Genomic DNA, 27959 nt, shown 5'->3' on the forward strand with positions numbered 1-27959 from the left:
TAAAAAGATGTTTAAATTGGCGTTTCAGTGCAGGCTTCAGCTCTCTTAGTGGGTTTTAAGGTACTGAACGTCTGTGACCACAGCGAAATAATAAAACAACGAAGTGATCTAAAAGCAGACAAAGAAATGTAATTTACTCAAAAAACCCAAGATTGACTTAATTAATAAGTTACAGGGATATTTCTGTAAATAAAAAAAGTATGAATTACCTCAGAGACAAATAAGTTAGCAGATGTTTTGCATGCTTCAGCATCTGTCTTCAGAGGCAAAAGAGTGAATTACACAGAGCTCTACATATATTTATGAGTCTTTCTTTGCAGCACAAAGATATCAGGTATCTTTTGTGTGGTGCTTGATTTAAATTTTGTCTGAGATATGGAGTCCTAGATTTGCTTTTGTTATTTCTTCATCTCGGGTATTGATAGAGTTTTCTCTACGCTTAAATAAAACTTTCTGTATTACTGAATTTCCTTACTCTCTGATTTTCAATAATGCAAACAGCACACACTTTATAAGAATAGCCAGGGTTCATATTAGTTCCAAGGTGCTGCTTGTTGTGAAGATATTTAGGCTGATATTAGTAGGTGATTTTATATTTACACACAACGGTATCAGGATATAGTGTAGCTCATAGCAGCTCTTTAAGAAAACATGCTGCTGCTCTTCATAATGTGCAGAGTAATTTTAGCCCTGAGGACAAATACAAGCCTGGAAGTGGAAGTTGTCTGTGGCTGCAGCTGTGCTGTGGGGATGTGTGTGAACACCAGGCATGACTGAGAAGCAGCCAGGGGAAGCAGGTTGAAATTCTTTGGTCGTGCAAGGGCTGCCTATGGAAGCTTCATACTCTTCCTGTTCCCCTTCTCCAAGCAACATCAAAGATTAACCAGAAAAAGCTGCTTTTAAAGCAAGATTCTATCAGGTTGTGTTGAACCTTTAGTTCAAAATCGTGGAACCTTTTGTACTGAGGGAGTCACTGACAGCTGTCTTCCCTGTGAGCACGTCTTCTTTCAATTGCTTTTGTGCTCGTGTGCTTTCCTTGTGTCCCTTTTTACTCTCTGTCAAGAAGCTCCCTTAGGTAAGACCAACTTCCAATATCGTAGCTTCAACATTTGAAGAGGTGTGTGATGGCACTGGAGTATGTACTTGGGCCTCTCTAAACAGATGTAAATACCATATTGAGACAGCAATGTTTCTGATGACTGATGAAGCAATTAAAACATCTGACTGTTGCATTTTTTGTAATATATATGAAAGTAAAGGTCAAGTCATGAATGATCAGTGGGCTGAGATGGCAGCAAGGTTTTCAGAGGCTTATGTGTGCATAGTACTTAAATGAGAAGCAATTTTATACAGGTTCTTCCAAACTGATGGAAGAGAATTGTAGGCCCATTATGCATATCTGTCCTGGTTTCAACTGGGATAGAGTTATTTTTCTTCCTGGTAACTGGTACTGCTGTGTTTTGATTTTAGTCTGAGAATAATGTTGATAACACACTGATGTTTTAGTTGTTGTTAAGTAACGCTTATCCAAAGTTACCCATGCTCTGCCAGCGAGCAGGTGTACAAGAAGCTGGGAGGGAGGCGTGGCCAGGACAGCTGGCCTGAACTAGCCAAAGGGAAAGTCCATATTGGTCAGCAGGTGGTGAGCAATTGCACTGTGCATCACTTGTCTTTCCTTGGGTTTATTTCTCTTTCTTTATTATATGCCTTTTCGTTCTACTACTACTGTTATTGTTATTAATTGTATTTCGTTGTTATTGTTATTTTAATTATTAAACTGTCCTTATCTCAACCCATGAGTTGTGCTGCTTTTTTTTTTTTTTTTTTTTCTCCTCATCCCTTTGGGAGGGTTGAGGAGTGAGCAAGCAGCTGTGTGGTGCTTAGTTGCTGGCTGGGGTTAAACAACAACAATATCTGTGACCATATACACAGTTGGAATACAAGGTTAAACCTATGACTATGTTATCCTACTGTCTTAATATATATAGTGGATAATATTAAGGAATACAGAAGAGGAAATATGTTGCTGGAAAATTATATACTAATTGTAAATCTTGTGGGTAATGATGTGCCAGGAGTATATTTTGAAAAGTTGTTTTTGGTTTTTTTTAATAGTGGTTGATGTTAGTTATGGAGAAGAAGTTACAGCAGAATGTTTTATTATATTGACATTTTTAAGCATCATGATTTGATGCATTAATCACACAGTCTAATGATTGTTCAGCCCTCACAAACATAGAGTGTATCCACAAAACACATTCAAGTGTCCTTGTTTTTTAAAATTGTTCTATTTCGTCATTGTAAAGACAATAATGCATCCCTCCAGGATTTCAGGGGTTATTTCTGTGTGATGGGTTGACCCTGTATAGATGCCAGGTGCCCACCAAAGCCACTGTATTACTCCTCTCCTCAGCCAGACAGGGAAAAGAAAATATAATGAAAGGTTTATGTGTCCAGGTAAGGACAGGGAGAGATCATTCACCAATTTTCATTAGCCAGTCTTGACTTGGGGAAAAATTAATTTATTACCAATCACAACACAGTAGGGTAATGAGAAATAAAACCAAATCTTAAAAACCTTCTTCCTGGACTTCCAATTTATTTACCTCTTCCCCCTGAGTGGCAAAGGGGGATGGGGAATGGGGGTTGTGGTCAGTTCATCACACATTGTCTCTGCCGCTCCTTCCTCCTCAGGGGAAGGACTCCTCACACTCTTCCTCTGCTCCAGCCTGGGTCCCCCCGGGGTCACAAGTCCTGACAGCAAACCTGCTCCAGCGGGGCTGCTCCCCTCAGGTGCTGACAGGAGCCTGCTCCAGCGTGGGCTTCCCACGGGGTCACAGCCTCCTTCGGGCACCCACCTGCTCCGGCGTGGGGTCCCCCACGGGCTGCAGGTGGAGATCTGCTCCTCCGTTCACCTCCGTGGGTGCAGGGGCCCAGCCTGCCCCGCCATGGGCTGCCCCACGGGCTGCAGGGGAATCTCTGCTCCAGAGCCTGGAGCACCTCCTGCCCTCCTTCTTCCCTGACCTCGGGGGCTGCAGAGCTGTTGCTCTCACATTCTCCCTTCTCTCTCCGGCTGCAATTGCTGTCATTCAGCAACTTTTCCCCCTGCTTATTTCTACGTTATCCCAGCGGCGCTACCACCGTTGCTGATGGGCTCGGCCTTGTCCAGTGGCGGGTCCGTCTTGGAGCCGGCGGCATTGGCTCTGTGGGACACAGGGGAAGCTGCTAGCAGCTTCTCACAGAGGGCACCCCTGTAGCCCCCCCACTATCGAAACCTTGCCATGCAAACCCAATTTATTTGGTCATTCAGGGAAATGAAATATTACGAGAGTAGCGTATTGTATAGTTATGAGCAACAGTGTTTGGACCGATCATGTAGGGGCCAGTTGCTGTATCACTTTGTACTGGCATCTTTTCTTGAGGTTGTAAGATGCTCCATAGTTTGGGTTTTCTACTTATGCTAGACCAGCCCCTGTTCTCTGGTGTCCTGACTGAATCTGCCTTAACTTTGAGTGACTTTCCCTTTTTACTTCTCATAAGGCAAGTATTTGGAGGCCCTTTTTGTCTCTTCCTTAATGTTGAGCAAGTCCTCTTTTTTTTTTTTTTTTTTTTAATGCAACTCAGGATTGTAACATCATGTAATTTGTTGCTGTCCGCCTTGGATACTTACTTGCAATAACAACCAGCTTTGTGTTAAAAATTTAACTGTGGAAGAGATTTTCAAGAAGTACTTGAAAGATGTAAAAGCAGGTGTCTTTCAGAGACAACTTAACCTTTTAGGTGCCTAAATATTTAAGTATGCTTGCAAACCTTTTCCATGTTATTACCATTTAATTATGTTGCTTGTTATGACAAAATTAGGCCTCTGGGGTAGACAAACAGGAATCTTAGTACTGGAACCAGAGGTTAGTCATTTGTGATAAATGCAGCAAGGGAGATCAGGTAGTAACTAAGAAGCTATTGGAAGAGACTGTAACTATTATTGAAGTGATCTGGGTGTTCTGCATATAAAAATATATTTATCTTTTGGCAACAAGCCTTTTGATTATCTTAACTATTCTGCCAACAATCCTGCCCAATTCTAGGTGTTCTTCAGCAGTGAAATGACATACCAATGCATGTGAAAGTTGAATTAAATGAAATTATATGAAATTAAGTTAAATGAAATGAAGATGTAGTCATAAGGGAGGAAAATGCTGCTGACATGCCAGCATCTGGATCATAAATGAATCGACATAGTATAATTTAAAAGTTTGGCCTGTAGTGCCTAGTAAGTTTTTTTGTAATAAAACTCAGTGACTGTTAATTTTAACTTTCAGTGCTGAGATACCTTTTAGGAAGCATGACTTCTGCTCAGCTGTCATAGAGCTAGTGGTGTCTGGGGATTCAAAGGGCCAGCAGCAGAAAGAATAATTGGTTTATTTCATTTTATCATATTTATTTATTGCTCTTCTGAACATGTATTCATGGGCACTTGTGCAACCCTCAAATAACAAAGTATAGCGTGACATGCACTTTAAAGCTGCAGGTTATTTTGGATTATAGCATTTTCATGATGGTAGCTGAGAAATAATAACAAATCTTAACACAAGGAGTGCAATCGAGGGCTCCTCCTGTTGTGTTTTCCTTTTAGCAGAGCTGAAGGACAGGTAGTTGTATAACCTTGCATGCTGAGCCTGGTGCATGTCAGCAGCCCAGTGAGCAGTCCTGCCACAGTTCTCTGCAAGGTTTTGAAAATGTCGCGGCTTAATTGCCATGGGAGAGACATGCCTGAGTGTTGCTGACCAAGTGACCACTCATTGCAGTGTAAATGTTGTAGATTCAGACCCCTTACACCAAACTGGGTGAGTCATTTTCCCAGTTTACCAGGACATCTCCTAGCTTCACGCTTTAGCTTCCTAGAATTTAGGATTTGTCAGGGCTTGTGTTCCAAGGCAAATTTAATGTAGTTTCCTAGGTTTTAGGAACACTGCTGAACAGGAAAATGAAATGTCTGCTCTGTCTGTGGATGTGTTAATGTTTTTTTTTTGTTTATCTTTGCTGCCTTTAATAGCTTCAAAATTGATATTGAAATTGTATAGATATTCTAGAGGAAAACAAGATTCTAGGTTAAAAATCTGGCTGGTGTTCTAAGCACCTAGTATGAAAGACAGTTTTGTTTGTTTCTTAAGTGTTGTTGATTTATTGCATGTGTTCATTGTGTAATAGCTCTCATGAGTGCAGCACTCAGAAAATTGGTTGCTGTATTTTTTTGCATCTTTTCAACATTTCTTGAGGTATTTGTTTAACATATATTGCCTGTTGGAGTGAAAATAAAATCTTCACAATGTTGGTTTTGGTTTTTTTTTCCCTGGTAAGAGAGGCTTACTTGAAACTGATGTAGCAGAGGTCAGAGTAAGACCTTCAATGTAATGTCATTACAGGGATTGAGAACCTGTCAAAAAGCACTGATACTCTGATAGCTAAAATATAGTAGCATAGCTGTTAGCATTCTTTAAGAAAAAGGCATACTTTTAAAGCTGTTCTGGAATTTATTTTTTTAGTTCAGTTGAACAGAAGTCAGCTTCAGTACAGAAAGCTGGTAGTACAAAGTTAATATTTTTGGAGATTACTGTGTAGGAATCCATGTGGTTTGGCCTCAATGCCTTTATTTATAGAGAGGAGAACACAAAGTAAACTGAATGTGCGCAGTGGTTCTTCAAATTCAAGCTATTTGCTTTCATTTACTTTATGTTTTGAAGTGCTACTGCGCATAGGCAATTTAAGCAGTGTGAATTATGTGATGGAACCTAAGTGGGAAAGATGAAACAGCAATTTATGTTTAGTTTTGGTTTATTCAATTGCTTTGTCTAGAGATCAATACAAAAAGCAGCAAAGAGCAATTATTTCAAAACCTGGCTAAGGGGATAATATTTTGGGATTATCCCATGACAACATGAGATGTATGCAATGAGAACAGAAGGAGAAAAGACCTTTTATGGGCCATTTGCAAATCTTGTTATGTTTCTGTTCTTGCATTTTGAAACTTCATCTGCCATCCAAAAAACAATATTTCAGGTTTCTGTATCTCCTCTTGTTCTTCAGAAAAGCTAATTTATTGCGACAGATATCTATTGCCTGCAGTATTTCCTAAAGCTCCTTATACAGTAATTTCATATCAATTGTATGCTAGCCAGTGTAACAAACTCTTTTTGTAATGTCTCCTTGCAAGTCGTCTTATGAGTATAAGAAAAGAAACCAAATGTACAGGCAAGTGCAAGATCTTGTGTTGGGTAATAGGCTTCCTCATGTCAACAGGTGCTAATTGCATAAGGGCGGGTGGAGAACCCACTTGCCAGGCAGTGGGACCTAGTGCATGTGGCAGTGAACTAAGTCCCAAAGTCAGGGATGACCGGGGCAAACCACCCTGTTGAAGTACGCCTTGGCTTGCCCAGCATGACAATGAGGACAGAAGCATTTACTGCTCCTTGGAATGTACTGCTTGTGAAAGGCATTAGACTAGAGCAACACATTGTTATTGTTGCGAATGGGCAAGAGAATTGGTCATTTGGCCAAAGCTGGTGTAAAGGCACCGCTTGCCACTGAGGAGTATTTTTGCATCTCTGGAAGCAGGTGAGAATCTGAGTCAGCTTGTCCAGTCTACCAGGACTGTGTAACTGCTTTTAAAGTACAGTTTAGAAAGCCTGTTTGAAACCCTATCACCAAGTTCAATTTTCATCTTGTGGTGGAGCATTTCACCTGTAGTGCTAATCCAAAATAATAATTTACACTGTGAAGTTTGAAAGATACAAGTACTAGAGCTAATAGGTTTGATGAACATACACATTTCCTGTTCTGCATGTGGTTGAGTTAATGTGTAGTTTAATACTGTGTTTTACACTTTCCCCCTAAAATATGGAGTATAAAATATGCAGACTGTATGGCAAGGACAAAGGTTCCTGTTGGAGTTTGGATTTGCTTTGTCTAATTTGCTGTGATGATTTGACAACATTCTTGATGTTGCACTTGCAGAAGTTTCTACTCCTTTTATATGCTTTTTTAAACTTTCAGACTCAGAAAGGAAAATATTTTGGTGGTGTATGGTTAACCTGTGCAAGTGTCTTTTGAGTTAGTTTACAGTTACTTTCCTGGCATTTCCTTCTGCTTTGGATTAGGCTTAAATAATGATCTTGGCTCCATAGTATTTCAGTTCTGTCTGTCAAATGCACAGACCTGGCTCCTGCTGGGGCATACAGAAGTGCTCCACTCTTCAGTTAATTAATGGTTTTCTCCTACAAGCACATGACCACTAGTACTATGTTGTTGCTGTACACTGCTTCCTGTAATTACTGCTGTTATGCAAAAGACTCATACATGACAAAAGGCTTGAATATTGCAGCATGTTTTTATCAAAAGAATGAATTCATTGAACAATATGAGGTTTGCTGTTATTCTGATGGTGCATAAGTGTTAAAACATAATGGTGTCTTCCAGGCTTTCAGGTTCCTCACAGACAAATTTTGGTCATAAAATTCAGAGCAGCTGCCAGATGGCTGAAACATGGAAGCGTTGCTGTGGAGTCTAGCAAGAGATAAACCTACTCCTCAGTAACAGTAGAACATTAACACTCTCAGAGTAATGTACTACTAGCAGTGATGGCATATTGCATTGTGGCTTAATTGTGTTTAATGGAGTCCTGCAATCTCCGCGATTCAGCTGCACACATCAAACCAGGGCACTTCCCAGTTCATCTGCTTGTAGGAAAACACAGTAGCTTTACATAAGCCCTTTGGTAGACTACTAGAAGTACCTCTGATATTCCATCTCCCCTCACCCCTCCTTGCAGTTTATCTTTCTCATCTCTGGTATATGAATGACACAAATTAAAAAAAAAAACAAAAAAAAAAAAAACAAAAAAAAACCACAGAAAAAAACCCACCTCTTACTCACCCTTCCTCCCCCCCCCCCCCCCCCCCCCCAATATTCACACCCAGCTTGCTTCTGTTTTCTGCTAGACAGGGAACAAACAGACCTCAGCAGGTGTGTTTTGTCATCTGTCCAAAAGCATTCACCCTTCTAACAGCATGAGAGTGTTGGAATTGACATGTCACATCCCAGGTCAGAAAAACACTGTCAGAATCCTCCAGGAAAAGAAGGAAATTGCATCTTGACAATTCTGGTGCCTTTTAAGATCAGAATTGTATTTCTGCTAATGGGTGGGTGTGAGATGGTGGAGTGCTTGTGTTGTGGAAGGTAGTGACAGAATCCACATTAGGATTGAGTGTAACTAAGACTTTATCTGAAGTCTCTTAACATTATCTTCAACAGACTTTTAAGAAAGCAATTGAAAAAGTTAATATTTTTAATTCTAACTAGATGTTTGCTCTTCTCAAAAACATTACAGAGGGTAGTGATTTTAAGATTAGTTTTTCTCAGAAGTAAGCTTGTAGCTCAACCTTTCTCTTAACATTTGCATTTTAATATACACAATTCAGTGATTTATAACAAAAAAAAAAAAAAAAAAGGTGATACAATAACCGTCTAGTCTGGCAGTCCAAAACTATACCAGAACTCCATCAGTACCATTAAAATCAGGAACATATAACCTAAAGGCTTATACATCATTTCTTAGTTGTCCAGTAGTTGTCTTTTGTCTTTTTGCACATTAAATTTAGAACTGGTTCTAGCTGAGTTATATCACAACACATCTTGTCTAACTGGGAGACACCGTGCACTGACCAGTTTTCTGCAGTTACAGACAGAGCTTTGAAAGCTGGGAGGATGGGAAATGCAACTGAGGCTGATGGGCACATGGTGTCTTACGCAGGGGAACCAGAAATAGAAGACAGGAAACTTTTCCTCTTATTTGTCATTTTCCTCCTAATAGACTTGTCTGAAAGGGGCTTTCTTGCCAAATGGTATTACTGAGTTCACTCCCTTTGCATCTACTTGAAGGGTGGCTGAGTGGATCTCAGTTTCCTTCCGTGGTTCCCCTGCGGCTGCCCAGCATGCCCAGAGTAGAGGGAAGTCCATGTGTCTGCAGGAGCTGCTACGTGCTTTGGTGTGTGTGAAATTTTTTAGGTGTGAGAGAAATGTCTTTAGGCTCCTCATGCTTCAAACCTTGACTTAGTTCGCAACATAACCCATGCAATTTCCATAGCAACACTCCTTTATTAAAAAACAATCATAAAAGAAATCCAGGCGCAGTTGGGTTGGATTGTTTGTCTGAGCTATGATGATATCGATATGTCTCTTTTTAAACCAGATCCAGTTGCAAAATTGTGGAGTCTAGTTTTGAAGAGATTGTCAGCCATTTAGGTCTACCTTTTGTCATCAGTGGGAGGGATGGACACTTGCTCAGTGGGTCTGTTCTCTGAAGGCTTTTATTGAATACATTTTTTTGACGCTGCAGAACTGTTTTATGAAAAGGATTGCTGTACTTGTTCACTTTTGGTGAGAAAAAAAGGTGGATTAGTATGTAGAGTTGATGGACCTTCTGTTAGTGACGTTAACCATGTGGTTTTCACTGACAGGACAGGCTATAAAGACATTGGCATCAAGTGAAAAGTAGAAACCACCATTCACACATGCACACATTTATATAAACATCTGTTTCATGACAGAGGTTTTAAGTTTAAAAAAAGTAGTTTGGATTTGAAAATTCCAGTTCATTCTGAAATGGTTTAGTTCCTATCTATTCTGCTGCTGCCGTACTTTTCATCTAACCCCACGTTGTCAGTTTGCAACATTTCCTGGGTCCTATGGCAGCATGGAAGTACCAGTGTGTCTTGTGGAGTGTTGCCTCAGCTTTTGGTACCCCTTACAAAAGTAAGCATTGAATGCCAGTGTGTTATCATTGTCTCTTGTCTTCACTGCAAATGCCAGAGGGGTGTTTAAATGTCTAGAAATCATGCTCTCTGGAGGAAGCCCCTTTATGGTCTCCTGCTGTCACCAGCAACCACACCATTTTTAAAATCTGATCAAACAGCACTTTGTAACAAATTAGTTTTGTGCCCTTGAAGATCTGTTTGTTTCAAGTTTCTAAATACCTGTTCATTCCTTTTTCTATCTGACCTAACTTTAGACCTTTTGAAATTAGATGTTGAGGTCTGATCTAGCCACACCAGTAGAAAAAGGCACTTCCAGAGAGTCATTCATCTGATGTATGTTAGTCTTCTGTTTTACAGTGACACTAAATACCCTCTGGAGGTATTAAGTTCTGTCCACTCCTGAATGATAGGCTCGGACTTAGACATCAGATTCAGGGGCACCTACAATGAGATAGGTAAATCTTAAGTTAAAGACCAAAATGAACTGGTTTAGCAAAGCCTGTTTACACTGTAAGCTACCAAGTTTTGCTCTGAGTGAAAGTGTTTGGGGAATGATGGGAGAAGCAGTTCACCACTCAGGGCAGGGGGAAGGTAGCCGCAGGTGGGGTGAGCAGGAGTTGGCAATCAACAGCTGCCGTAAGGAGGCAGCCAGCATTCCTCTTAAGGTGTTTGGTGACATGACACCTTTCATAATGCATGCAAGGTCCATTTTCTTTCCTCCCTTGCTCGATCTGCAGGCACTTTGTAAGGGTTCGGTGCCTTTGGCACAGTCCTTACAGGGAGCGGAGCTGAGTCAGGCATGCCCTGCGTCACAGTTGTTGAGATCTTGGTGCCATCAATTCAGATGCAATATGCTCTGCAGTCACTGGCTTCTTAGCCCCCTTGTATGTGTGCAGCAGATTCTCTCTAGCTGCCTGGTTTGCTTTAAGAACTGACTGCACCAACTAGGTGTGATTTTTTTTTTTTTTTTTCCTTGGAGGTTTATTGTAACTGTGTAAATGAGAGCCAGTACTTTATTACAAGGGTGACTGATGTTACTTCTGTATGATGGCTTGTTCTGAATACAATGTAGCTCAGTTAGTTTCTGACCTGCAGCTCACAGGTGCTAATGTTGTGCCACAGCTACCAGCCTAAAACTGCAACCAGCAGTCAGAGCGCAGTGTGGTGTTACCTGCAGAAGGTTACTTGCTACAGTTTATTATAAATTGCCCAGGAAGAGTTCACCGATTTTTGTTGTTGTTGTTGTTTGTTTGGGGTTTTGTTTTGTTTGTTTGTTTTTTGTTTTTTGGTTTTTTTCCCTTTTTTTAAGCCTTTCAACTCAGTGAGGATTTTGTAGCACACCTTTTCTGATTTTAAAGTATTGGCTTTATTACCTGCCTTCTCACCACACAGTAACATTTCACTTGCAAGTAACTCAGTTTATGCTCAAGTGTGGAGAAAACTGCAAAAAAACCTCTTACAAAATATTGTCTTCATCAGTTTGCAAGTAAGAAGAAAATGGATGTGATTAGAAAGTATCTGCAGTCTTCACTGCAGAATTGCTTCCCTATATGATTTAAAATTAACTTTACATCAATTTAGTTGAATTACTTATATTTTAAAGTCACAGTGTGCCATTTCATTCTCAAGTAACTAGCAGTTAAACCATAAACTGTGATAATACACTGCAGCAAGTGATAATAATAGCAAAAGGGGAAATGGTGAGAGAAAACCAAGACTTCAGAACTGCTTGTTAGTTGTCCCAGTTGGTCCTTCTGGTTCCTGAACATGCTGCCTTTAAGAGACTTTGTGCTAGTTAAGAAACAGATACAAAATTGATGATACTGAGGTGGGAGTATTGCATTTGCAAAATTAGAGTTTTTCTTTACTAAATTTTTGTATATGCACAGCTTGGTTACTCTGGCTTTTCCTATTAATCAGCTCTGTTTTCTTAGAAAACTCATACTGCTGTATTTCCCAGGTTGCTTTAGTGTAAGAAAAAACAGATACCCCTTGGCTGCAGAGCTCTTCACCCAACTTGTGCTCTGCTCAAGTGCTCCAAGCATTACCATGCATATGGAGTCCAGCAGCACCTTCTCCTTAAAACCAAGGGAATTGCTGCTGAATCTGTTGTCTTGCGTTAAACCAGAGAGAGGATCTGGTTGGTACATAGAGTCTATGCCTGTTGTTGGCGTGCTACTTTCTACTTAGGTATTTCTTTAGAGAAATATTTGGGATGAGAGAGAAAGCAGTGAGACAACCGTGAAGCTATTGGAGATAAATGCAGATTTTTACTAGGTTTTCTATACAGTAGTAAAAAAACTTTATGGGGTTGGGAGGGGGAAGGATTAACACAGGTCTATTATTAGCATCCAGAATTGTGTTTACTTCTTACTCTCTTAGCAATCTCAAAAATATTCTCCAGGAGTCCCACAATATTGATTATTAAATAGGGTGGCAACTGACATCAGGCAACATCAGCACATTAGTTGCTACTTGATGTTAGAAAACATAGTGGGAATCTTATCTTTAGGGAAAGTAGCCAGCGTCTTTTACACAATGAAAAAAACGCTCAGTAAGGAAGGTATGTATTATATTTAAGTTATTTTGAATGCAGCTGCGTAAAGTTGTCAATTTAAGACCATTTTAGTTTAGATGGTGAAGAATGAACAGTCATCTGTAGGTGGAAAAAAGAGCCAGTTTGAGCAAGTTTGGTTGCAGTGCATTAAAGCATTAATTTTAACATTCCAAAACCTGACACTCATGCATGATTGCAGTGGCTGTAAAAAATGTTGTCAGAAAGCCAAATTCAATGGCTTCCTTTCTCCCTTCTTTCTCTAGCTTTAACTAATAGATTAGGAAAAAAAAAAAAAAAGTTCTGTAACTTTATATTACTGCTCACCCTCAAACAGGGTTATCAAGAAATGTTACAGGGGAAATAATAGATTGACCGTAAGATTCATTTCTGTAATTTAATGTCAGATTAAGTCTCTTTTCTTGAACATTATTTACCTAACTGGTTTTGGTGTGTGTTGAGCATGTTTTGCAGTTAAGAGAAATAGCATAAGAGAAAGTACATTTACTTTTGTAGAGTGTGTACATATGTTTGTGTGGATATACGCATATAAATAATACAAAATAGTATGGTTTATCCATTGCACATCTTCTAGAGAAGAGAGTAATCAGTGAATCCTCTCTTCCTACTTTCTCCCCCTCCACCACATTCCAGCATGATTATGATTCATGTCAGTAAGTTGTCCTTCAGCTAATAGAGGCTGAGCAGCATGGTTCAGCAACTTAATTTAGGGAAGTTCTCTGATCTTTGCTACAAATTTTACACTATTGTATTTATATGTAAACCAGTGGGTCTGGCAAACAAAAGCTCAGGAACTGAATCTTTTCATTTATCTGCCTGTCTTAAAACTGTGGTGGCAGAAGGGTCAAGTAAGGGGTCTTACTCTTAGCCAGAGCTATGAATTTCCAGTCATGCATTCAAAGATGCACCCTCATTCTAGCCTGGACATCCAAGCTGAAGAGAAAGATGCGTGGTGACATAGTTTCCAATAGCTGGTTGATTATCAAAGTTTGCCTGTCTTAACCACACTAACCCAGTGACACACCTAGCTTTGGTGTCCTTTGAGATGGGTTTTCCTTCTTTTCTCTTTAATCTGATACTAGTGCATAAATATGCACCTTACAAATATGTGTGTATATATCCATACCTACCTATATATCTGTATGTATATATATATATATAAGTAAAAGAATATATATAGGAAAAGGTTAGTGAGATCTTTGTACACCTGTGAAAGAATTATGGAGAAAAAATACAGGACAAAATAATTAGTTGAGAGCTTATTTTCATATGAGCAAAAGCCACAAGGTTTTGGATCCGTCCCTCACCCCTCCAGTTTCTGGATTTGCCTACACCATGTGTATAGAGCATTAGTCTAGAAGAGAAGGTGTAGCAAATATACTCTGGATAAAGCTGTCCGTCCTGTCACTAGGAAGCACAGTCTATTAGTTAAATTTTGACTCTTGAATAATATTACAGAAAGGAAAAAAATCTCCACAATTTATTTTCATTTATTAATTGCACTGAATTATAAAAATGCTTGAAAGAAATAATATGCACCAGAAATCTTTTCTCCACCCTCTTTTTGTAAATTAATTTTAGGCAGATATGCTAAGCATTGCAAACATTCAGATTCTTTTAATAATGCTCAAAGAATAATATTTCATCTTTAATCATTTCCCCTGTCTTGTGTTTGGCATGAAATTTTGGTTTTGTTTTACAATTTCCCCATTTCCTTCATTTTCACCAGGAGAAAGAAACAGAAGAAGAAGATGTCAGGTGGCTTTCAGTTATATGCCCCAAAATGAAGATGAACTGGAATTAAAAGTTGGTGACATCATTGAAGTTGTGGGAGAGGTGAGCACATCTTTAATGGAATATACATACATGCAGTTCTGACATCCTGTCTTAGATACTGTGCAATTCTGACATCCTATCTTAGATACTGCGTATTTTGAGACCTAATTTAAATCAGACATTTTTCTTCTCTGGTATATTGACATGTCTGGTTTGGGTTTCTATTGGGGGTAAGGGGATGTGGTTGATTGCTTATGGATTTCATAAGGGGGTTGTTCGCTCTACCACTTCTACTGGTTTTACTTGATCAGTTGATGTTTCTGAGTTCTGTTCAGGGACTTTGTGCTGCAGGGCTATTGAGTTTATATCTCTGAAGAACCAAGGTTATAGCAGAAAAGATTTTTCCCAATTTTAGTAAGACAGCCATGGGGAAGAATTATCTTTATGGAGTTAAACACATTTAAGAAATTTACTTGAATCTCTCAAGTTCAGTCATGACATTCTCCTTTTGTCATCTTTAACAATTTCATTTTAGTCTAATCGGTTTAAAAACAAACAAACAAACAAACCCCAACAAATTCTTTAGAGACTCAAGATGCACTTATTTTGGGTGGAAAATGAATCCACATCTCTTAGAAGGAATGGGAACAAATTACAAAAACCTGGACAGAGGTACAGAAATTTTCTTTGCATGGGTGAATCTGGTTGCAGGAGCAAGGAATGCTGTTCACTTCAAATACCTTCAGTTTTTTTCTATTAGAGATTTTAGAAATATCTTCTTGAGCCTAATAGCACATGGACCAAAAGTCAAAATAATAGCATGAATCCTTGAAGTGGAATGCATTCACACTCATTTAGTCTTTACTTAGTTAGCTTTAAAAAGACCTTAGTCTGCTCAAGCAACCAATAAAAGGTGTGTTTCAGCTTGTATCATTTATTTGTAGGATTTTTTCTCTGTGACTCAGCAGCTGATAAGTCAACATTTATTTTTGTGTCAAGGATATATGATTATATACCTTTGTTTTCTTTTTCCTGCATATGTCACTTAAGAAATCAGTTCTAAAAGAATATAAATTCTATTGCGATCTACATGACATCCAGTGTTTTCTTATGAGAGATGAAATTCTCACATCTGAGTGTAAGAAGCTTAGTGATCACCGGTTTTCCTTTTACCTAGCTGTGCAAGCCAGCTCTATGCATTGTTCTTCCTGAAATCAGAGATGATGTGTCACTTAACTAACCTTATTCTGTCTTTAAGCAGAACTGTGTGGGGGATGTCAAGGTTGTAAGATATTTAAGAGCATATTTTGAAGACAGTGTAAACCCAATATTATATAATGAGTTTCACAGCAGCCCATGAGCTGTTTTCATTGCACAATTTGAAGTATATTTGACCTCACATGGCCACACAAATATATTCCATCAGTTGCCCTACTTAAAACTTTTAAGTCTTTCTCTTTCGAGCCATAAAGTGATGGAATAAAACCCCTTCCTAGTATCCAGCCAACAAATTAACTCTACCGAATGAATGGTATGATTAAATAATTTAGATGAGGCACTGGTCTTCCCTTATGAAAAGCATCTCTTGTCTTCTTATAAATTTGAACAGCTTAACTATAAATAACAGATTTTTTTTTTAACCCAAATGAAACTGAAAATGTTTGCATCAAAATTTAAAGATGTAGAACTTTAGAAGTGAAACATTACTGTACTTGCATGTGTGTGCTTATAGTTAAGGCCATGTTTTTTGAAAACCACTTGAATTGCTGATTACAGACTTTGTAGTCTTACACTCATAGCTGTACTTTGAATTGCTACTGTCGAAGAAGGCATTGACAACTTGCTGATTCTAAAGTTTAAGAAAATATATTGTCTAGGGCTGCTTTTTTCAGTGCTAAAGAATGTCATACTGGAATTAGTTTTACTGTAGTGTTGAAGAGGATTTCTCATGGCTGGCTTGAACAGTTGACCATAAGTAAAAGCTGAAGAAGAACAGCTTGACACAGGTGAGGCTGTGCCCTCTCTGACCTTACAAAATAGCCTGTTCTGTCAGCTACTGAAATAGAAGCTCTGCCTCAGGCATCGTCTGGTGCATTGATGCGATCCAGGACATTGACTCTTCTGGGTAGAACTAGTTCAGCTGGTGGAAGAGGGAAAAGAAAGGAATTTAGAGAAAAAGTTCTCAGCACCTCAGGAAGTGTTTTTATTTTCAGTCATGGTGCATACCAAGAAGTTGATGTTGAATACTTACTGCTATTACTTCCTCTTCTGCCCTTATCATAGTAGTGTTAATTCCTCGAAAAAGTAGGGCAGAATTTTTCTTTTGAAACAGGAAATTTACTTGATACAGAAAGCTGCACCAACCAATGTACTGATTTTGCTGTTTACCCTTTTGCTTATAGGTAATGCTGCATAAAGACTCCTTGCATTTAAATAGGATTCACACTGTTTATGTCATTATATACTCCTTATTTCAAATTATAAATGTTTGAACATATTATTTAAAAAATACAGCTTCCACATTTGTGAAAATGGAGATTTTTTTGCAAGGACCAAAACCATGCTGTGTTATTGTACAAACCCCCCCAAACAACAGAAAAAAATCCTCCCACACAGGCAACAGTTGGAGGCAATTATCACAAAATATCAATTTTGTTTATCATTACTCAAGATGAAAAACTGGACTATAGCATCTTCAGCATTATTTACAGTGGCTCAGTGGCTAATTGAAAGATTAATGGTCATTCACTTTCCATTTCCAGTTGCTTCTTTCTCTTACTCCATCTTTTTATTCATGAGTAGAAGGTCTCAGATTCCCACAGGTAATATTTTATTATATCCTGCTAATAAAGTTGCACCAGTGAATTAATTTGTTGTAAATTGACTTAGATTAATATTTTGAAATCTCTGTGGATTTCAGTTTAGTTGAAAAGAAATTGATTCCTAACTGACTTATAGGAAACTAAAATGGATATTGTTTATATCAAAATATCTATATATCTTTATGTGGGTATTTAACAAAAAATGTGTTTAAAACGATGCTTACGGTTGATAACTCATTAAACTTTTCCTGTTTCAAAGAAAAGCTAGTTCCTATTGTACTGTACTAATTTGGCTCCATCCTTAAAGAAATGGGTTCTGCTCATCCTCGAACCTGTTGAAGATCACTGTCTTCATCAAAGGGTTGACAGAAGGGAATGCAAATCTTCACCTTAGCCACCTCCATCAGTGCCCAAGTGTGTTTTCCCCAACCCCCAGTGAAAATGGGTTACACTGATATCACATGGTGACATGCTCGGGATGAGGATGTCTTCCCTTCTCCCACCTCTGCTTGAGGGCCCTAACCAAAACCTGAGGTGTAGTAGCATCTAAAGCTGCCCCAGATACTTCTTTCTGGTGCTAACAGATTGGATATTTTTTTAAAATGTTTTATGTCTATGGTAGTGATAGATACTATTGGAAATTCCTGTCGTGGCAGAAGTGGTTTGGGGCTGTACAGGGGATTGAAAGCCTTTAATAACAAGACTAGTTTTACTGAGGGAATCCAGCTTCATGAGCCACAAGACAGAGACTAGGAGAACAACCCTCCCGTAATCCAGGAGAAGATAGCCAGTGACGTACTACATCAGATAGACATACACAAGTCTATGGGTCTGGATGGGATACACCCGAGGGTGCTCACCAAGCCGCTTTCCATCATTTACCAGCAGTCTTGGCTGACCGGGGAGGTCTCGACTGATTGGAAATTGGCCAATGTGACACCCATCTATAAGAAGGGTAGGAAAGATGATCCAGGAAATTCAGGCCTGTCAGCTTGACATTGGTGCCTGGGAAGCTGATGGAGCAGCTCATCCTGAGTACCATCGTACAACATATGCGGGACAACCAGATGCTCAGGCCCAGTCAGCAGGGGTTTATGAAAGGCAGGTCCTTCTTGACAAACCTGATCTCCTTCTATGACAGGGCAACCCACTTATTGGATGAGGGAAAGGCTGTGGATGTTGTTTACCTTGACTTTAGTAAAACTTTTTACACCGTTTCCCACAGCATCCTCCTGGCAAAACTGGCTTTTTGAGGGTTGGATGGGCACACGCTTTCCTGGGTAAAAAGCTGTCTGGATGGCCGGGCCCAGAGAGTTGTGATGAACGGAGTTAAATCCAGCTGGTGGCTGGTCGTGAGTCGTGTCCCCCAGGGCTCAGTGTTGGGGCCACTCCTGTTTAACATCTTTATTGATGATCTAGACGAGGGGATCGAGTGCACCCTCAGTCAGTTTGCAGATGACACCAAGTTGGGTGGGAGTGTTGATGTGCTCGAGGGTAGGGAGGCTCTGCAGAGAGAACTGGACAGGCTGGAGCCATGGGCTGAGGCCAACTGGAGGAGTTTCAGTAAGGCCAAATGCCGGGGGCTGCCCTTGGGCCACAACAACCCCCAGCAGCGCTACAGGCTTGGGGAGGAGTGGCTGGAGAGCTGCCAGTCAGAGAGGGACCTGGGGGTGTTGATTGACAGCCAGCTGAATAGGAGCCAGCAGTGTGCCCAGGTGGCCAAGAAGGCCAATGGCATCCTGGCTTGTGTCAGCAATAGCGTGGCCAGCAGGGACAGGGAAGGGATCTTACCCCTGTACTCGGCACTGGTGAGGCCGCCCCTCGATTCCTGTGTTCAGTTTTGGGCCCCTCACTACAAAAAGGTCATTGAATGACTCGAGCGTGTCCAGAGAAGGGCAACGAAGCTGGTGCAGGCTCTGGAGCACAGGTTGTACGGGGATCGGCTGAGGGAACTGGGGGTGTTTAGTCTGGAGAAGAGGAGGCTGAGGGGAGACCTCATGGCCCTCTACAGCTACCTGAAAGGAGGTTGCAGAGAGCTGGGGATGAGTCTCTTTAACCAAGTAACAAGCCATAGGACAAGAGGTAATGGCCTCAAGTTGCACCAGGGAAGGTTTAGACTGGATATTAGGAAGCTTTTCTTTCCAGAAGGGGTTGTTAGGCGTTGGAATGGGCTGCCCAGGGAGGTGGTGGAGTCCCCATCCCTGGAGGTGTTTAAGAGTTGGGTCGACATAGCGCTGAGGGATATGGTGTAGTTGGGAACTGTCAGTGTTAGGTTAATGGTTGGACTGGATGATCTTCAAGGTCTTTTCCAACCTAGATGATTCTGTGATTCTGTGAAACAACAGCAAGTGTGAGTTTTTGAGATGCTAGGCTTGTCACCAGATAGATATCCTTGGAGGCTGTATATTCAGAACTCGCAGTACCTTCCTATTTGTTCTAAATAGTTATAAATAATTATAATAAGATCAAACATTCGTCGCAATAGATAAAATGCTTGTTGTTAAACTAGAGGTTTCCATAACTACGCAGACAGTGATACCCATGAAACATTAATTAACAGACTTAAATTAAAAGTATATTTGAAACTAACAAGAAATGCATTTTCATCACTGTTTACATTCACATTTAATGTGTGATTGATAGCTTTTTGCTTGTCATTTTCCTAGTTGATTAGCTATAACTAATTACAGTTGTCGCAAAATACAAGTGTAACTAATTGTCTTATTAAATGCAGATATCTGAATTGCAATTATGTTCCACCCTTAGACTTTCATGGGATGCCAGAAAATTAACCTGTAGTATTAGAGTAAGGTCATTTGGCATGTCATTCAGCAGTTCCGAGCCTGCTTTTATTTGGGATTAGTCTGCCGTCGTGATGCTATTTACTTTGTGGCCTCATCCTGCTGAGAAGTCAGCTTTTTGGCAACATGTATTGCATGGTGTGAAGCTCACAACTAAGTCTTTGACTGAGACATGCTGCAATACCACTGAGCTTATTCTTTGACTTTTAATTATCATTGCCACATATTACATGATCAAATCCTATCAGAAATTTGAAATTATAAAAGTGCACACTGAATTTTTACAAATCTGTTGCTCCTTTTGGGCAGGGTTGGTGGGATTTTGTTGTTGTTATTGTGAGATAAAGCGGCTCAACCCATTTCCAAGAACAGGATAAACTCTGGGGATTGACCTGGACTTTCCTTACAGTAACTTATTTTGACAGCTGTAGAGTTGAAAGGGGAATATTTAATAGTGGCAAGGGGATGGTCTGTGCCACAAGTACAGAACTGTATAATACTGCAAGAGAACAGCTGGGAGTGAATGCTGAGGTTCACATCCCTCAGTTACTTTTCTGTGAAATGCTGTGGTAAGGTGTTTTTCCTGATCTTTTTCCAACAGGTGGTTCACAAGGACTTCTATGATTACTGCTTGTTTGGTTAGTTCATGTGGCAGGAGGCTTTTTTGTGGCAACAAGGATGCAAATATCTCTGACTTTTTATAGGGTCATGTCAGTATTATGTGATTGCTTTTTCTGTCCCTCAGTTTCTTACTTAGAAGATGATGTTAAAAAAAAAAAACCCACACCAAAAACAAACAAACCCAAACCACAGAAACAAATGAAAAAAATCCCAAAGTACATTTTGACATTGTAAAATAAAGAACTCTGAAGCTGGAAAGATCCCCCAATACAAGGTACTTGTGCAGTTTTTAAATCTTCCCTTCTGCACCAAACAGTTTCCAGATGTGCTGTAGCAGAAACCCAAGGGCTGGTTCATGTCTCATGGGTATGTCTCTCTCTGAATGCACTCCCAGAATAAGCCATCAAGTGGCACTGTAAGCATCATCTTCTGTTGAGGTCTTGTTTCCAAAATTTCTTTTCCCGTTGGCAGTAAATATAATTTGTTTATTTTGCTTCTTGGGAATATATGTTTTTCATTTCCTTTCACCATACAATTGCTTTTGTCCTTCAAGCTCAAGATGTTCCATTAGAATTTATAAAATAAGGGATTTTTTTCCTTTGCTTTCTGTGTTCTAGTTTTCAGTAAGCAAAAGAAAATTTGTTGACCTTGGGCTTCTCTCCTTCCTGTTGCCTGCCTGTGGCATTGCTGTTATTCCTGGGACTGTGTTTTAGTTAGACAGCCCAGAAAGACTCTGTTGTGATCCAGGGAGACCTTCTTCCACCTGAAACCTTTCCTGAGTCAAAGCCTCCCTTGTTTGCCCTAGCTGAGCTGTAGGTAGTCTGTCAGCCTAACAGGCAAAGCTACCAGCTGTAGAAAAGCTTGTGGAACAGGCGGATACAGGAGTTCATTGGAAATACACTTTCGGGCAGTGATTCTAAAGAGCTAAACATTTTAATCAGTTAACGACTCTAGCCTATTAACTACATAGCGAGGTGTAAGCAAGCAGCTGTGGCAGTCCTATGTATTCTGACAAGCAATTGCTGGTAGTTGGCCTCAGCATTTCCTGCTCTTTTTGGGTATCCCATCCTGTAGTTATTGGCATGGCCATGCAGTTCCCTCAAGGGAAGGTACTTCTAGCAACAAGGTTTGTTGCACTGCAGGTCAGGCTGATGCTCCCTCTGACGCTTCTTTCTTTAAAGGGGAATCTTGCAGATTGTATTGGCCATGGAGAGAAAAACCTAAAGAACATTAAAAATAACGTTTCCTCACTTTTGGTATATCTTTATCTTGTAGTCCTAGTGTCCTGCTGAAGTGATTTTGTTTTCTTTGGTTGCTTTACAGTTACAGAATAAAACTGCATTCCCTATCTTAAATAGAACTATTATGTTTGCCTGAAGGCTTGAACTGCTGTCATATTTCTTTTTTCTATTTTTTTGTACATTAAACATGGAAATAGGCTGATTTCAATAAATTTTTGTTGATTTCTAATCAGCTTAATGTCCTAGCATCTGTACACCCTTTTGAGAACTTCTTGTTTGTGTGTCTGAATGTCTCACCCATATAATTCTCTGTTTATTTTCCTGTTTGTCCACTTCCACGGTATTGATTTTGAGCACTTCATTATTATTTCTTATTTATATTATTATTAGTAAGTAAAATTAACTACTACAGCATCTTACTCTCTTTCTAGTCTGAGTTGTTATTGTGTGCTAGGATCTCACAGTTTGATGAAACACTCACTTTCTAACAAAGTAAACCAGTATATTTTGAATTATTTTCATCTGTATTTGGTTTACAATTTCTAAAAACCTCATTCACATCAAAAAAGGCTCTACCGATCGAGTAGTTCAATTAAAAACAAAATACAAGTATTCTTTATTCATTGAAAATATTTAAAAAAAAAGCTCAATGATACTGCAAGAACATTTGAATGTTGCTTAATTATTATATAGATTCAATTTCCCTTTAAAACCCAAAGGCAAGGCTCTTTAATGGGATGCATTTCTCAAGAGAATATGCACCATTCTCTGGCGATATTGTTGTTCATATCTCATCCAATCACATCCAGGTGTTGGACTGCATATAGCTGACTGCTGTTGCATCTGTCTCTGCTCCATGAATGGCATTTACTGAGTTGCAGTTGGGTGCATTAATACCTCCCTAAACATATGAAGTGGAGTAATGAAGTATCTTCAGTCACTTTCCTGTATGTTGTTGCTCTTCAAATGTGGTGTGACAGCAGTACTGGCAGCCTAAAGGCTTGGCAAGATGAGGATGTGCCATGCCTCTCCGAAAGGCAGTGAGCAGATATAACACACTGAAAACACATCTTAAAAATACCTCTAGCTGTAGCCACTTATATTTGGCAGATTGGAAAGATGATGCTTCTAACTTAAAAACAAAAACTTCATTTTAAACTTCATTTTCAGGCTGAACTTAACAATTGGTGTGTCAGATATTATGAATAGTAGAACTTTTTTCTGCCATAGGGACACAGACTGCTGAATGAAATCCTCCTCGGTTTAGATTGTTTGGTTCAGCACATGAATGCTGGGCATAAATCAGGACCTAGATGTATAAATCCTGAAAGCACTTTGTTGTAATAATGTACTATGAGAATTTTACTGAGTGCTCCTATCTCCACATGGATTACCCCCATAAATAATGAATTTTCATTTGTAAGGCTTTATTGGCTGGGAATTATTGCAACATTTCAAACCATATGGTAATGGATTGCCCCAATTTGGGATAGCTAAATCCTCGGGGTATTTTAGTGTCTTAGTTTATTGTATGGATTAATCTCTAGCTGGTGTGTTTTGAGACTTAAAGGTATGTAGCATGTAGCTATAGTGTTTAAAAATACTTAAAAGGTGTTGATGCTTTTAATGAAAATTTCCTAATAAATCTTCGGGAGGCCCAGTTTGACCTGAATCTCTGATGTGTTGATAACATGCTTCTGCATTTTCTTGTGGAAAAAATCTGGGTTTTGCTTTAGATTTTTCTGAATTTGTCAAATTATTGAATGCCATGTTATTTTTAATTCTTGCAACAGCTGGAAGTCTTGCAATAAGCTAATGAATGCTGTGAGTATATTCACATTCAGTTTAGATTTACCTGTCTAAAAATATTTGAATATTTGTATTTCTATATATGTATATAGGGATCCATACATAAATATGCCACATAAAGAGTGCTAATGTCAACTTGTAAGAAAACTCTGAAGTAAGCAGGAGAAAGTTACTTGAGGGAAAGATGGAACTGAGTGATACTGATCACCTTATTTCTGTCAAGTAATCTCAGCATCTTGCAAATCAGGGGTCTTGGGAACTGTGTAATTCCCCTGTGGTTAATCTTCTGGTCAATCATCTAATGCAGTTATGGTTTAATGTTTAGCTCTAATCAATAGAGTGACCTGGGAATGCTGCATTAGAAATATTGAAGTATTTTTATAGCTCAAAGATTCTTGGCCATGTTGTATATTTTCTTTGTAATTATAGATCATATATAGGTATTTAGAGATATAATTTGTAGAGTCTACTAAGTGTGTGTCATGCAGTTTCAGTTTTCTATATGGTTTTTAATTTGTGTGGAGAGAAGAAAAGGAAATACTACCTTTTAGAGATTTTGATACTATAATCTGAAAAACCTGCACTGAAGTGATCGAGTGGTTCGTATGTATTCTATCCTCTGAAGTAGCAACAAGATAATAGCCATTGTTCCCAGAGTTGTTCTTGATTTGACCAATACTACTGATGCATTGGGCAGGAGAGGGGAAGCTTTGTCATGGGCAGATACTAAGATTAAATGAAAGTAGCTCTGCTGGTCTGAAACAAAAAATCAACCCAGGAGGAGAAGAAATGTGCTAAAAGGGTTGAAGATGGAGAGAAAGCACAGGAACCACTTCTGAAGTAACAACAGTTTTCTTTGTAGTAAAATTGTACATGCAGCTAAGTTGAAAAAAAAAAATCAACAATTCCTCTATAGTTTGAGGAAATATTTGCTTGTATTATTAAGAGATTTGTTTTCTAAGAACTTGAGATTTTAATGGATAAGTGATAGAAACAGACTTCTATAATAATTTAGTACCATTTAAGATGTGGGGTTGTTTTTTTAACAGTAAATGTGAACACTCTCAACTTGTAAAGTTAGCTTTCAATTTTCATAATTTTTATCGGGGGGCAGGAAGGAGATGGGTCAAACATTACTGGAGACTGTTGTGTCACAGATTGACCCTGACCTCCTCTGTCATTTTTTTGGTGAGTAGTGTCTGACAGATGAAAAGTATTTATCTGTTAATCATGTGTTTAGCTGATGCATGTAAGAAGTAATTTCTTGCTGTCCCATTACAACCTAAAGGCATCTGGTTTCTAAGTGCTGTCATTTCACTCCCTGACACCGCTGTTCAATCCTGAATGGGTTATAAAGGAGGGAGTTTGTAATTTTAAAGTACTATTTTCTCTTGAGATTGGGCTAGGAAGTATATCTCCTCCTTCTGACCGTATCATTATTCTGTATTTCAGTAGCTCTTCGTAAATCTAGAGTCAAATACACATTAGTAGCATTCTTTGTTCTCTGTAGATTTCTTACCGTAACACATTAATGATGTTGCAACATTCTTAATTTTTAAAATAGAGAATTTCTCATTTTGACGGGGAAGGCAGAAATACCCACATGATTTATCTTAAGATACCTGGTTTAGACTCTCTGAATAGCCCTTTGTAGGCATTTCTCTTTTGCCATTGATTACTTAGGGAAATTAAACTCTTATAATCTGCAAATCACATCCATTAAGAAGAAGGTCATGAATAGGAGCACAGTGTTTCTGAAAATTTAGTGATTGAACTGATAACCATAAAAATTGAAGTGTAGAGACACCATGTGCTCTCTAGTTATTCTTTTATCCTTTTAGTTAATGCTCATCCATGCTTCTGACTGCTGTCAGCACTGCTGAACATTTCCAGATGGGTCTAAGCACCTTTCTGGTTTTTACTTGGAAAAAAAATATGTTCTGGCTTGGAGCCTGTGCCATGTGCTCCTTACCTGAAATTAATACAAACTGTTCAAAATCATTACTGTCACTATTATTGAAAATCAAGTACATAATGTAAGTCTGTAAAGTGTTGCTTATGTTAAACCCCCTTTTTTATTTTTGTCTTGGTGCAGGTGGAAGAGGGCTGGTGGGAAGGTATACTCAATGGAAAGACTGGCATGTTTCCTTCCAACTTCATAAAAGAACTGTCTGATTCTGATGATGTTGGAGTAGCACAGGAAGAGCAAGTAAAGCCAAGTAAGGAAAAAAATATTATCCATGTTCTGTATATATGTCTGTGTCTTTACCCTGAACACATTGGTAAGGTAGTGCATTCTTACCTCTTGCTTGGAAGTGTTTATAAATGCCATGTTCATCATTTATGCTGTGAAAGGGTCGGATGGTGATGATGTGTGTACTTGCAATGCTACCTGAGTTGTAATATTGGCAATGCTCCCTGAGCTGTGTTAAGACTTGCCAAGCTGCAACAATCAAGAGGAGAGAAGGCAATGATGATGACTGGATTTGTATTCCAAAATAAATTACAAGCGTTTTTCTGGTTTTAGATGTGGAAACTGAGCAAAGTAACCAAATATCTACAGAGTGGATGTGCTTATTGAAACGAGGGATTAAAGTGCCATGCCTTCTATAATGACTCCAGTAGATTTAAGGATTCATAATTATTGGTGTGGGACATGCGGCACTTTTTCCCTCCAGGTGCTGAGCATGTTACTATCACCTCCGTCACCCACTGCCCCAGCAGCCAAAGGGAAAAAGGCCAGAACTGGGACATGGACTTTGTTCTCTCACTTACAGTGGGCCAGTACTGCTGCAGGTGAAAAGCATGTTTGGTAACTAAGTTTGCAATAGTATAAGCATGGTAGTGGGTTGTCCTATTTATAACATCCCTTGGAGAATAACGTGAACCAAAAGTATGCTGTTATATGAAATAGACGCTTGTTGGTCTTCATGGTTTTTCTGTTCTTCAGATATTCTTTTTATTTTTTAATTCAGTAGTCAATTCTGAATCTTTAGTGAAAAGGAAAAAAGTCAATTGTATTTACATATTTCAGGCTAATTCCACAACATCTGCCAAGGTCTTTCTGTTTTCAGCAGTGCAGATATTCATTACTATGTAGTGTTCTTCTGAGATCTCTGAACAGGCAAAAGTTAAAGGACTTCCAAGATCTTTGTAAGCTTATTTCAGCTGAAATTTACCAAAGCCTTTATAGTTGATTTTGTCAGTAAGAGGTAGAAAGTTATAATACTTTCTCTTTTTTTCTTTTTTTTCTCTCATTTTTCCATTTAAGGCAAATTTGTCACCTTTATTCCATCCCACAAGAAATAAGATCCTAAAAACCTGACTTCTGCATTGATGAAAATTTTTCATACTGTTTTTGTAACGGACTACCCATTCGTGTATAGTGGTACTGGTGACCTAGTTTTGTTGTTAGTGCTGCTAAAGATATTTACAGGTAATGTTCCTTCAGAGTGGAATGAAAATCTTAAAGAAGTTAACAATTTTGGTGTGATGGAAAGGAAAAAGGGGTGTTAAGTGAAGTTGCATATTTCAGTGAGATTGAAAACTGCTTTCTATAACCTGTGTATGCTACCATGAATTTTGTTCATTATAAATACAGTGACTCTTGGAAGAACAAATTGTGTAGATGTAGTTTCAGCTCTGGATTCTGTAGTGTTTGTTACTCTGTAAATGAACAAGGTAAGTGATACTGTTCAGGATGAAATAACTCAATTTTATCCATATGACTGAATGAATAGTGCTTTCTCAGGTAATTTACTTTATATTAAGCATCCTTAAAATGTCTTTTAACAAAAACATACACTGGTGTGTGTAAAAGCAGCCACAAAGCATTAACTTGTTTCATCAGCATCCATAATGACACGTGCTTAGTTCAAACTCAGTTTCGTGTGCTGGTTCGACTGTCAGTGGAACCTAAAACTTGTGATACTTGTATTGAGAAGATATTGGAAACACAGATACCACTTTTGTCTCTTTAACCAAATTAAAGATAACTATAGTTAAGAGATGGGTTTTCTTCTTTTTGTATGTAATCTACATCTTTTGAGGTGCTTTGTGGCTAGCTAAGATGATGTTTTATCAGGAACTATTTTCTAAACAGCAATGTATCTATAAAACAAAAGAACACTGTAAACCTCCTCAGAGGGAGACAGGGATTCAATTAATGTTGAGATTCTTATGGGGGTTTTACTACTTTTTAATTTATTTCTCTTAAAGTAAACTCATCAATTTAAGAACTGCATTTCCCTAGCAGTATTATGGGAAATACTCATCAACTCAGTTCTTTCTGTATGGTTTATATAATTGTTACAGGTGTTGGTCTCTAACACATGGTGATTTATGAGGCTCTATTCGGGTATACTGACTATCTGGATTTGAAAATCTCCATAATGAGATTGCAAAAATTTCAGCAAGTTTATACGGCTGACTAGGAATGATAATCTCATTTCAAGTATCTGTGCTTAGTCTTAAAACATAGCAAAATAAAACCTGAACAAGTAAAC

General features: G+C 38.8%; 1 protein-coding gene across 5 annotated transcripts in view; it reads left to right on the forward strand.

The window, feature by feature from the left end:
- Positions 1-27959, forward strand: part of SH3KBP1 (SH3 domain containing kinase binding protein 1) — a 235083-nt gene that overhangs the window by 101508 nt on the left and 105616 nt on the right. For all 5 annotated transcript variants that reach the window (XM_074906362.1, XM_074906343.1, XM_074906371.1 and 2 more), the window contains exons 4-5: positions 14114-14220; positions 25550-25673. In XM_074906362.1, coding sequence (XP_074762463.1) covers positions 14114-14220; positions 25550-25673 — 231 coding nt within the window. The remainder of the gene's footprint in view (positions 1-14113; positions 14221-25549; positions 25674-27959) is intronic.

The sequence above is a fragment of the Athene noctua genome, chromosome 1, assembly GCF_965140245.1.
Source record: "Athene noctua chromosome 1, bAthNoc1.hap1.1, whole genome shotgun sequence".
Lineage (NCBI taxonomy): Eukaryota > Metazoa > Chordata > Aves > Strigiformes > Strigidae > Athene > Athene noctua.